Raw genomic sequence first — 12,399 nt, 5'->3', positions numbered from 1 at the left:
TCCCCCAGCGCTTCGATGCGACCGCCGCCTTCGCTCTGCGCCGCCAACGCGGATCCGGCACCCCTGGCCACCGCTGGCCGCCCCGGCCTCCGGCGTTGGCATGCCCGCAGCCACCACACCTTCCATGGCCTTGGTCCGCACCCGCCCCAGCTCGCGCCGGCTTTCCCTGCCCCATCTCTCGCTGGCCGCCTACCTGCGCCGGCCGACCCACCTCCCACCTCTCACACGCCGGCACGACCACACGCCATCACCGCCGGCATGGAAGGCGGCCTCACCTTTTCTAACCCAGCTTCGGCCGCTGGCCCGCCCCAACCTACGCTGGCTTCCGCTGACACACCGCCGTCGTTTCCGTGGCCGCAACACCCCGTCCGTTCACATCCGCCACCCTGGATCGTTCAATGACCCAGCGGCAAGCCGTTCGACGTCGCAGCTCGAGAGGTGCCCGTCTCAGCTTTTCCCAACCTCCCCTGGACGTTCAAGCTCCTTCTCTTCAGTATATTCAGTTCAACATCCGGTGCTTCTTCAGTTCATCGTAGTGTGCATTTTCACTTCATCTTGCAGGTATGATCATTCTCTGCCCCTGCTAATGTATTTTGTAGTAACTTTGTAAACAAAAGAGATAGCACACTGGAACAAAACAGCAGTGAAGAAAGATACCCTGTGTTAATTTTGGTCACTCTATTGTTCGTTCCATCACTTGGAGATGTGTGCCTGACCATTTTTTCTCAAATTTGGCATTTGTCAAGTTGTGAGGCTACCCATTCGGGTGTTCATTTCATTGGTTAAATGTTGAATTTAGGCTATGAGATTGGTAAGACCATAATCCATGGACCAGTCTTCAATTGTTATCCTGTAGATCAATTCGGGTGTCCTTATGTTACAACAGTTCGATGACAAAAAACACATTAGTTCAGAAAAGCATGTGCAAGCCAAAACAGAGGACATTAAGAGCTCCAGTGGGATCAATACTGAAATAGAGAGTTCTTATCTTAGTTCAGTTCAAAATCTAATTTTAGTTCGGTTCGATTCTTATTTTAGTTCAGTACACTCATTGCCTAGAACAGCAGCTATCTGTTAATCTGGCAAGCAAAATGAATCTGAAACCTTTATGTTCTGGTATCACTTGGTGCTGTCTGTCATGATTTAGGAGGTTCGGATGAACAGGGACGCGAGCACCTGCCGGAGAGCTCCTCCTCAATGAGCAATTGGCCTCGTGGTGCACTTGTGCTCTACACATGTTTGTCTTAAAGCCTTTTTAAGAAAAGAACATGTTTATGATGTGAAACATCAGTAGATTACTAGCGGTTCACTATGTATTATTTCATTAGTTCTCATAGAGAAACATGGGGAATAGTTCGATCTGTGTTGGAGAAATAGTTGAGTTTTATATATCATACAAAAGAAAAGGAACATGTTTCCTATAGGAGAAAATCGAAAACATCTTTAGCAACTCACTATTATTCTACCACCAGTTAAGAAGCAAAAATATATAGTTTGGTGTTTTAGAGAGAGGGAGAGGGAGAGATTGATTTCCTCTACTTGCCTTTTATAAATGTCTACTTTCGTGCTACCTTGTTCAGTTCCATTACTAAATTTTGGTTAGCTCAATGCTTGTTATAGTTTCAGTTCAGTTCAGGCCAAGTAAAAGTACCCATGAACTGTCTGGGTGCTTGGCCCTTCCCTTCCCCTCCCGCTCGCAGCTCGCTGGCATTGGATTCTTCGCTAATCCATCTTAGCTTTTCAGTTTGTGCACTGCCATACAAAAATGTGAGTACTGCTATTAGCCAACGTTCGAGACAAAGAATTACTAGTTTGTATACTGCCATTAGCACTTATACCTCACAATTTAATGACTTTGTTTCCTGAGAGCAGGGCAAAAAAATACATCATTGTACTCCAAAAAGAAAATACTTTAGGAGTGTGAGAAAGGTTTTCTTGCTTATTACTGTTGGTGCACAACTGTGGTATTTTAGAATCCATCATCAGTCTATGCGCGTCCAGCAAAGGTGATTTTTCGTTCTGTACTAATGCAAACCTTTTTTCTTATGTCATGAAAAGTTCAAAAATATTGTCATATGATAAGTTCAAATGTTCACTTATGAGTAGAATTTTTGTGTTACATCGATTCGGGCGAGTGGGCAGTTTACTCTGTTTAAAAAAAACAAGTTCACTTCGCAAATAATGCGTGAGTATTCTCTCTGTCTGCTAATTAATTTGTGTGAAAAGGAAAACAGAAGACATGTTTTCTAGTCGCAAACATGATGCTCTGTAGGGAGTTTGTTGTAATGCAGAAAACAATTTTTGATACTTAAAACAAACCTAGCAAAAAGTTCATGTTTGGAAATGTTTGTACGTTCATACATAGAAACCTAATAAGTTCAAAAAATGTAGCATGACAAAGTCTTGGATGCAACAGATTTTGGTAGCAGTGGCGTTCTTTTTTGCATCAGTTCAGCCTCATGAGGCTTTATCAGTTCAGTTCAGCCTCATCAGTTCAGTAAGTTTGTTCAGATCCGGTGTTCCGGTGAGGCCTTCCCTCTTTGCTTTACTTTTCCCTTTTTTGTCTGTGTATAGAGAGGGCGTTATGCTGATAGCCGTGTTTGCCTTCTGTTCACACTTGCAGATTGCCCATCTTCACGAAAAGGGGTTGGCCCTGGCCGGCTTGGATCTAACGAGAGAAGCGAAGTGGGTAGCGGAGGAGCAGCTGCCTTGCAGGCGCATGGCAATGGTGGCATGGCCGCTGCGCATGACGCAGACAGCAGGGACAGCGCGCCTGCGGAGTCCTGGGAATTTGAGATGAAGCCGGATTCATGGGCACCGGGGTGGATTAAGAGGTACTGGAATTTAATTTAATCTAGTTCCTCTGAAAATGCCGAACTGAAACCATGTCATGTCGTCATACGAAGCAGGAGCAAGTAATAGATTTAGCATTGCTGTAGTCTGGTTGCTGCAGACTAATAGATTTAGCGTTGGTATTGTTCATCTTTCATATGCTTTTTAGTACATCTACTTCCTCATCATAAGTCCGGTTTCCTTTATGTTTCCATCTTCCTATAGAACAAACATGTGCTTGTGGTTAAGCATGGGAAATGAGCATCTGTACTGCTCTTGGTTTATCAATTTGTAGAGCAAAACATGTACCAAAGTCAAAGTCTCGAAAAAGCCTCTTCTTTGCATCTTTCAGTGCTCACTTAGGTTGGCGTCAAATTATTTGTTTCTTTTGATGCTGTAAAACTTGAATTTTGGGTATATCTTTTGGTGCATATTTCTGTCTGTATAAAACTTGTATGTTACATTTTCTTGAGAAAAATGGATGCAGCATTCACAACAGTTTTGGATAACTAAGTAGAATGGCTAGTACTGAGAGCAAGTATTCTACAAATGTACATAATGATTTAATAATGGATAAGGACATGAAATCATATATTACTTCCAAGTTTGAGCACATGACTATTTTGTATCTTTCCTGTTTCTAATAGCAAGTTCTGCAATTGATCCATCCAGATGGGAGAAGGAAATCAGTCCAACAGGCGTATCTAAAGCGACATGTCGTGAACCACCCACTCGTCCCCACGCTGCTCGTCGTGTCGTGCCGCCTCGCCATCAACCACCATTCACCATTGTGGCTCAACCCTGCGGTGCTTCCACGACCACCACACGCAACCTCCCTCTATCGTTGCCCTTGCCCTGCTCTCCTCCCTCTATCAGTTCAAAAACCATTGTGAAATGTATTTTTACTCTGCTTTAATTGCTGCGGGTGCTTCCCTATGTGTGATGATTCTGATTGCTTAGCACTTTGTGGATGGTGGCTTGTTGTAATGCTTATCAATCTACTGTGGCAATTACGAGAAATATCAGTAGCAAGTCCAAGCTCTCTTTAAGTGGTGGTACATAGTGTAGTGGTAACAGGTGCAATGATAATTCATCTAAAATATGTTCAAGGAGTAATATGTTGTTTCCTTACTGTCTAAATCTTGTTTTGGTTATGTCTAAAGGTCTAAAGAAACTCATAATTTTCTCACTGTTAGCTATGTAAAACAACTGAACACAAGTTCACTTTTCATTGCTTTAGTAGTTCAATGTGTTTTCAGTATTCTTTTTCTTTAATGTTTATTCTATCATCCGTTTGGTGTGTATTTCTGTTTCAGTTCATCTAGTTGCCGATTGTAAGTCTAGTTTCCTCTGTGTTTCCACGTTCTTCCTATAGCACATATAAAAGTTTGATGAGTGTTTATTCAGTTTCAGGTTAAAATTGGTTTTTGATGCTATTGTTCCTGTGGTGGGTCTGTCAGTAGAAGTTGGAGCAGTCAAGCCCAGCCATGGCATGCGTCCGCAGATGACGACGATGACTTCGTGTGCGTGCCTGCATGTGCTCATGTGTTGTACTGGTGTGGGGTGTGCATGATGTGTGTGTGTGTGTTTTTCTGATTCTAATTGAAGTTTTCATCTGGATGTTTCTCTGAGACGTTCAAGTATTACTGTCTAAAAGGTGCAGTTATGAACTCACCCACGGGTTCAGGTTACTTATTCATGCTGCTGGCCCTTAGTGCTAGTTGAAAAGTTACATACTGAAGATGACTAGTATCTCTGAGTTCTAATGCTCCTAACGATCGTTTGGAATCTTATCTTCAATATCTTGCTGATATGGAATAGTAGAATGTCGCAATATATACTTGTACAAAGTTTTTTTAGTACTGATGACTAGTACTTGCCTTGACAGTACAACGCTTTGCTGCCGGTTGCGAGGATGTGCAACATATCTTTAAGCAAGCATTTATGTTGTATTACAAACAAAAATCTTTCCTCTGTTCCATAGAAGATTGTGTGATTTTTTAAATATATTTTAGAAAAGAAGTGTACAGACTGTAGCTTAGCATTTGATAATTGTTTGCAACATGTACGATCTTTGGATGATTATGTAATTGTTTTCATGCGTTACCATGTGTCCAACAGTTCAGTATGTATTTTATAATCATTTCAAAGGGCATATCAAATTCGGTATGGATTGTTGCATCTATGGTTACTATCACAAAACACAAAAACATTTCTTGGAGAAGAAAATTTAGCCAATTCAAGTATATAAACCATGCAAGTTCGGTGATGATGACACGTCGACACACATTTTAAATCAAACCTAAAAGTTACATTTCTACAAGTTCAAGTGATCAACCCCTGAACATTTTGGATTGTGAAAAATAAATCAGTACAAATACACGCATATATCAGTACGAGCTCTAAAATTCCGTATCAGGGTATTTTTTTCATTGGTTCTAAAATTCCCAGAGCATCAGTCCAACGACGTATCGGGGTATACTGTGTTGCTCCTGCGATTTTTTGTGTGCTTGTATGTACAAAAAAAAATGGTACAGTTACTGCTTTGATGTGTCGTGGTGCGAATGTTGTTGATGTTCAAAGTTTGTGCAGAGAAAGACTTCAAAAACTCGCGTCGCCGATGGAATGAATTACTAGAAGTTCAATTTGCTAATATCTATAGTACTGGTTAGAGAATTTTGGTAGTTCATTTTGCTACTAATCCCAACTGTCTACAGTTCATTTTGCTAATAAATTCTTCTACATGTCTTTACGTTGGCCATAGGACATGTATTTCTTTTGGAAGTTAAGTCAATGTATTTCATCTCTTTGATCGGATTAATGCTTGATTTTGGTGATGGCAATTTTTATCTCTGATATCCTGAAATGAGTCAGTAACTTAGAATTTTTTTTGCTAGCTTTGGAATTGTAAAAACACAACAAGTTTACAATTTAAAAAGTTGTAAGTTCAACACGACGTCCTAGATAAGTTTGAGAAAAAAGCTAAAAAAATGAAACCCCACGAAAATTCAAATGGTAAAAGTTCAAGTCGTAAAATGAGAGAAGTCCAGAACATCATTAAAAAAAATTAGTTAAAAAAACACACACAAAACATTTTTTTTTAAAAATTGTCATTCAGTTCAACGATATAAACCATACAAGTTCGGGACGAGGATACCGTGAACGGTTGAAAAGTTACGAGAAAAAACCATACAGAAAAAACAGAGTAAAGTCTAGTACGTGAAAATACGCTCAGTACCAATCCATACGGAGATCCGTTCAAGTACTCTTTTTCTGAAATTTTTCTAAATTACTATATGAAAAATATATCAGTACAAACGCACATGTAAATCCGTACAAGTATTCTGTTTTTTCTGACGGAAAAACAACACGACGTGTCTCACCGTATTCCAAATTACTCTTCAACGGTTGCGAATTTGAGAAAACGTTCAACACGACTAAGTTTCCCATTTTCGGTAGCGTTTCAACGGTATATTATTTGCCCCATTTCGACAAACTTTTAAAAAAATCGCGTTCGAAATCAAATTTGACCGTATTCGAATTCGTTTTTAAACCGTAAGGAATTAAAAAAACATTTCAATACAAAAAAGTTATGCATTTTCCATAGCTTTCCAGCGCCGTATCATTTGCGTCAATCCGACAAACCGTTTTGCAAAAAAAGCGAAAATACATTTCGCCCAGAATTTTACAAATTTTCAAATTACTTTTAAATTGTATAGAATTTGAAAAACAATAGATATATGGAAGATGCAGATTTTTACCGGCTTTCCAACGCCATCTTATTTGCTCAATTCCGACAAACCATTTGAAAATTGAGTCCAAAATATGATTCGCGTTTTCGGTTTTGAAAAAAACGGTTTTTTCAAAACTGCTCTTAAACCATGATGATTTTGCAAAAAAAATCCTATATATTTGTAATGTACTCCCTCCGTCCGGGAAAAGTTGTCCAGCCCTTAGTCCATTTTCAAATTTGCAAAAAAAACCTTTCATCTTCAAATCTGTTGCTAATCAGCCCCCGGTTGCTTCTTCCTGCTTTCTCCGTCCGCCGCCCAAGCCACCGTCGGCACCCGTCGTAGGGCCGAGCGCGTGACGACGGCCACGACCTGCGCCGCCGCTGTGAACCACCGCCGCCCGTGCCCACCTACGCCACCCGAGGCGAGCTGCACCACCGCTGTGAACCAACGCCGCCCGCGCCCACCTGCGCCGTCCACCTGCTCCTCCGCGGCGACCACCTCGACGGGCGGCGGCTCCACGGCTGAATGGCGCTGCACCGCCGCCATCCTCTCCCGCCGTCACCCCTTCTGCCTCCTAGGGCTGCGCCGCTATCCCCTCCCGCCAGCCAGGGCCTGCGCCGCCGCCAGGACCTGCGCGCGCCTGGGTCTCGAGCGCCTGGACCTGGAGCTCCCGGCGGGCCTGGAATTGAAGCTCATCCTCAACCTCGAGGCCCCTGTCGTCTCCCCCACTCCTCTCCTAGACCTGCTGCTCGTCTATAAGTTGCTGCTCCTCCCAGGCGGGCTTGCTCGTGCTGCTGACCGGAGCTACCCTGCTTGTGCTGCTGCCGGTGAGAAGAAGCTCCAATTTCTGATCCTTGCACTTGTTCATTAATTTCAAACACAATTGATCATGCTGCCGGTGAGAAGAAGCTCCATTTTCTGATCCTTGCACTTGTTCATTAATTTCAAACACAATTGATCATGCTGCCGGTGAGAGTACTCTGCAGAAATGTTGCAAAAAAGATTCAGTTAACACAGAAGTTAACTGAATGTGTCCCTCGATGTCCAAAGTTCATCGGTTAACTGAATGTTAACAAAAGTTAACTGAATCTTTGGATAATTTCTGAACCTCACCTAGAGTAGAAGCAATTTCTGATCTACTGTTGCTGTCAATTTCCTCAAGATAAAAGAACATTATTAAGGAATTTAATATGTCATCACTTTTTTTTTGAGCTGTCAGAGCACCCACAGGAGGAAAAGCTTTCAAAATGGTGGGCATTCACTTGTAGTTTTTCTTCATGCAGATAGGCCTTCCAACTTTCCAAGATTCTTACTCTGGATTAATTAATTACACAACATACAGAAGTAGAGTCATGTTGCTGGTCTATTGAGCATAAAATTAAACTATGTATAAAAGCAGGGTTCTTAAGCCTATTCTCTACAAGATTACCTTCGTAGAACTATTACACACGATCGAATGTGAGCACATAAAGTGAACTTTCCAAGATTAAGTTAACTTGTGAGAGATACTACTAGCATCTTCTCTGCATCTTCAGTAAATTGTCATTTGGCAGTTAAAAAAAATCATAAAGTGGAGTAGGAGCATAAAAAATTCAGGGGAGCATATGTTCAGTACTGTCATGGTCACTACTGTTGTGGTCTCTACTGGCATGGTCTCTACTGCCATATTGTACAAAGAAATAAAATAAAAGAACAATGCTTGCAAATTTTGCAAGCACTAGCTTGGAAAATGAAAACATACACTCATGTTTCAGTTGACAGCGACAAATTTTGCAAGCACTAACATGGAAAAATCCTACTGCAGTTTACTAAAATTTCCTTGATGTTCATGGAATGTGCTTTCATCAACTAAATTTCCTTGTTTCTGAACTGTAGCATTAAAATGATCATGGTCTAAAATGAGAGAAGGAAAACATCTCTGAAAACATTCCCAAATCCTTCCTGACAGAAAGACAGAGAAAAGACAGCACAATAAGATTACAAAGTGGCTTACATGATGAGCGCAGGGTGAAGGTCTTGACCTGGAAACAGGGGGACTAGGTGGAAAAAAATTCTACTGAATTAAATTGATTAATTTGGAATCTCTCTTTTCTATAGTAGTTAACTGAATTTTGTACTGAATCCAATCTTCAGGAGTTGATTGAAATAGTGAATGCATCCATGGATGATGCTACCTAAAACATGAAAGCAGAGGTCTACTCCAATTCATGAACAGTAAATTGTCCCAGCGATGCACACAATTGAGCACACAGTAATCTGAATTCATAGACTGAATTTTACTGAACTTGGTAATTTTACTGAGCACACAATTGAAGTGTTGTGCATTTAATCTTCACTTCTTTTCTTTTGATAGTGAAATTCAATCTGAATTTTGTAAGCAGAGAAGCAATGTAGTGACTGTACTCCAAGTTAAATTCAGTCAATGTGTACACAAAGTAGTGATTTTGTCACCAATTGAACTCAATTATCACCAATACTGTTTATACTGAATTTATACTGTATGTTCACCAATACTGGAAGCATGCAAAGTGCAAGGCTAACTGAATCTATACTGTATGTTCATCTATTGTACTCCATGGCTAACTGAATTTTGTCAGTGCTGTACTCGTACTCCCAATACATGGCTCACCTGCACCAAAAGAAGCATCATCCATTCCTCTGCAATACTCCATTCCTCCTCCAATCTCTGCACAAACCAATCGCTGCAAAAAATCAGCTCACCTGCTTGCTTCAACAGACAGACATCACCTGTAAATTCAGAGGACAGACCTGCGATGTGGGCGAACGGGGAGCAGAAGCGGCAGCGGCGGCGCTGGTGGAGCCAAGAGTGCAGGTCCTCCATCATCAGCCCACCAGCTCGAGGAGCAAGACGAGCTGCTGGAGCAACTCTTCGTCCTCCCCATGCCCTGGTCGTCTTTCCCACGCCACCTCCGCCGGAACTCGAGGTCTGGAGGAGGTGCTCAAGGACAAGGAGCGGGCCATCGAGCGCCGCCGCCGGAGCTCGAGGTCTGGAGGAGGTGCTCGAGGACGAGGAGCGGGTCATCGAGCGCCGTCGACGGAGCCGACAAGGCACGAGCTTTACAGAAAAGGGGATCCCTTCCCTCTTGATCTCCTAGTGCGGACGGAGAGAAGCGGCGAGACGAGGGGGAGAAGGCGGCCGACATGCGGCGAGGCGACGGAGCAGGCGGCGAGGCGACGGAGCAGGTGGCCGGCGCGTGGCGAGGCGACGGAGCAGAGAAGCAGACGGAGGGAGGGCTGCGTAGTTTGTCGGAAGAAAGGGGAGGTGATTTTCGCAAAATATCATCAGGGACAACTTTTCCCGGACGAAGGGAGTAGATGTCAAGAGCTTCCAACAGTATATTACACGTCCCGTTCCGACGAAAAGACGATCAGTTCGACGAGATAAAAATCATCAGTACAACCGCCTGAAATCATCAGTTCAAGTAGGGTAACAGAATAATATTCTGTTACGCGAAACAGAATAGCCCAGATGTATATATATATATATATATATATATATATATATATATATATATATATATATATATATATATATATATATATTGCCTATCCGTCGTTGGATCGTGTTCAGCAACTGATTTGGCAACAAATGTAAATGCCTTAATTACTAGTTAATTTGGCATGCTTTAATTCTTTAACCATCCCATGCATGCATGTCACCTCATAGAAAAGGAAGGAGATTAAAATACCATACTGAATAAAAATTAGCACTTATTGTTTCGTAGAATAAGTCACTAGGTATGTAAATACTCGTGTATTTTACGTAATTTCAGTAGTAGGCATAGACATACACACCACATAATTGGGTATATACATACTCGTACATATACTTTTTGCATGGTAACCACATACATACATAATTTCGTTACTTGATATATGCATACCCACGTATGTAAATAAATTTTTTAGTAGGTATATGCATACCCACGTATGTATATAATTTTGTTAGTAGATATATGCATACCCGCCTATGTATATAATTTCGTTACTAGCTAGAACATAGAATAATTTATTATATACATACCCGCGTATTAGATACTCATATTGAATTGTTAGGAAACAAAAAAAGAACATAGTAGTTCAGAAAATAATTTATTGGGTATATAATACCCGCTTATGTGCATAGTTTCGTTAGTAAGTATTTGATACCCGTATTAGATAGTTAGGAGACAAAAATACGTGTATTAGACACCCATAGTAGGTCAGAAAAAATAAACAATAATACGATTTATTGTATGGCAAGTCTTGCATGCCTAATATTTAAAAATGGAAACAAAATGTAAGAATGAAAAGCCTTGCATGAAGAATAGTTAGGAAAGAAATCAAACAATCATTGTGCAGCGATACCTACCTAAAACAAGCAAGGTGCCCGAGCACCTAGGTGTCCCATATATATATATACCTACCTAAGCGCCGGCCGAAACTTTCGGCCGGTCTAGCCCAGGCCGTTGGATTTAAGCCGTGCGACCGTTGGATCCGGGCAAAAAAAAAAGCAAACAAATCGCCCCAGCTTCTTTTTCCTTCCTCCGCGTACGCATCTAGCCGCCATGGATGAGCGAGGCCCCCGACTCGAAGCACCACCCGGCTTGGCCGCCCCCAACGCCGGTCACCGCCCTCGCCACCGGTTGCTGCCCTCGCCGTAGGTTGCCTCCTTCGCACGCGCGTCACTGCTCCTCCCAACCATCTCACTCGTTCGCAGCTTCCGCCGTGGTCGGATCCCCCGCTAAACTTGGCCATGGCTGACACGGAGCCTCCATCGGCAGCGGTTGAAGCTCCCCGCCCCCATGGTTGCAGCATTTGGTGCACCACCCCCCTCCGTCCTCGCCGTCGAGCTCGCCGCAGGCGTCGCCGTCTCTGCTGGCCTCCATCGACATGCATCGTACCTACAGAATTCCAGTGGTTGATTGAAGCAAAATCAAACAACGCTTCCAGCAAAACCAAACTTAGGTTCCAGCAAAAACGACATGAAACATTTGAGAGCTCTGCAGCCGATGAAGCAAAAAATTACATCTGTTCCAGCAAAACAATACATCGGTTCCAGCAAAAACAAAATTTTTGGTTCTGTAAAAAAGAAAAAGCATCAGCAAAAACGGCCACCCCCTTCTTGCAGCTCCCCTGGTCACCGGTTGTAGCTCCGGCGTACATGGTTGCAACTCCCGGTGTTTGAACGACGTTGGATGCAGCCCTCCTCCCCACTGGATGCAGCTTCCTCCGGCGAGGTGTCAACCTTGCAGCACATCCACCAGCTGGTTCCAGCAAATCGGGACACCGCTTCCAGCAAAAATGAAAAAAGTTCATCAAATCAAATGAGGATGGTAGCAAAAAAGAAAAGGGTTGTAGCAAAAATAATGAGTGGATCCAGCAAATAAAAAATCTGGTTCCACCAACCCTCCGGCTCCAGCACAGACTCGTCGCTGCCGTGGCCGATTGCAGCTTGGTCATGGTGAACTAACGAAGCCCTGGCTATGGTTACCATGGAGAGGGCGTTCGTCCAGTTGCCGGTGGACAAGGCGACGAGCGCGCCCCTGGCTGTCGACGGCCATGGAGAGGGGTGAATCCGGCGCCGGTGATCCGCGCATGATTCAAAACGAGGAGCATCAAGTTGCCGGCAGCTATGGCGACGAGCGCGCCCGGGATGTGAGTGGATGGGGAGGAAGACGCGACTGGATAAGGAAGGAGATGAGCAACGAAGGGATAAGAAAAAGAAGCCACGCGTGTCGCGGGCGGTGCGCGGGCTCCAACAGCCTCGCATTTGTTCCCCGTGTGTGGCTAAACAGGCGCTTAGATCGTTGAAAACATCCAACGATCCGCG

The 12,399-nt window shown here is 43.1% G+C and overlaps 1 protein-coding gene and 1 long non-coding RNA gene across 6 annotated transcripts; one reads left to right on the top strand and one right to left on the bottom strand.

Annotated features, from left to right (window-relative positions):
- The first annotated feature begins 302 nt into the window (after window positions 1-302).
- On the top strand, window positions 303-4,625 carry LOC109747285 (uncharacterized). Of its 4 annotated transcripts, none has more exons than XR_002229040.4 (6): window positions 303-561; window positions 1,621-1,767; window positions 1,873-2,006; window positions 2,417-2,524; window positions 2,624-2,834; window positions 3,505-3,881. It is a non-coding gene; the product is annotated as an uncharacterized lncRNA (long non-coding RNA). The 4 variants fall into 4 exon arrangements; XR_012182395.1 differs by lacking the exon at window positions 303-561 and adding an exon at window positions 4,246-4,625 and having other exon boundaries at window positions 698-1,767; window positions 3,505-3,638; XR_012182394.1 differs by lacking the exon at window positions 303-561 and adding an exon at window positions 4,240-4,625 and having other exon boundaries at window positions 698-1,767; window positions 3,505-3,638.
- A 2,087-nt stretch (window positions 4,626-6,712) lies between these two features.
- LOC109747270 (uncharacterized) lies at window positions 6,713-9,891 on the bottom strand. 2 transcript variants are annotated; one of them, XR_005754843.3, is made up of 4 exons: window positions 9,336-9,891; window positions 9,196-9,252; window positions 7,680-7,880; window positions 6,713-7,546 (listed from the first exon to the last, which is right to left on the bottom strand). XR_005754843.3 is itself a non-coding variant. In XM_020306357.4 (3 exons), the coding sequence occupies exons 1-3, from the start codon at window positions 9,607-9,609 to the stop codon at window positions 7,440-7,442; spliced, it is 438 nt and encodes a 145-aa protein (XP_020161946.1). In that variant the 5' UTR covers window positions 9,610-9,871; the 3' UTR covers window positions 6,713-7,439. The 2 variants fall into 2 exon arrangements, 1 of the variants encoding a protein (XP_020161946.1); XM_020306357.4 differs by lacking the exon at window positions 7,680-7,880 and having other exon boundaries at window positions 9,336-9,871.
- Between the last annotated feature and the right edge of the window lie 2,508 nt (window positions 9,892-12,399).

Source organism: Aegilops tauschii, chromosome 4 (assembly GCF_002575655.3).
Source record: "Aegilops tauschii subsp. strangulata cultivar AL8/78 chromosome 4, Aet v6.0, whole genome shotgun sequence".
NCBI lineage: Eukaryota > Viridiplantae > Streptophyta > Magnoliopsida > Poales > Poaceae > Aegilops > Aegilops tauschii.
Note: the sequence above shows the minus strand (reverse complement) of the source record. Positions and strands in the feature narration are given on the sequence as shown.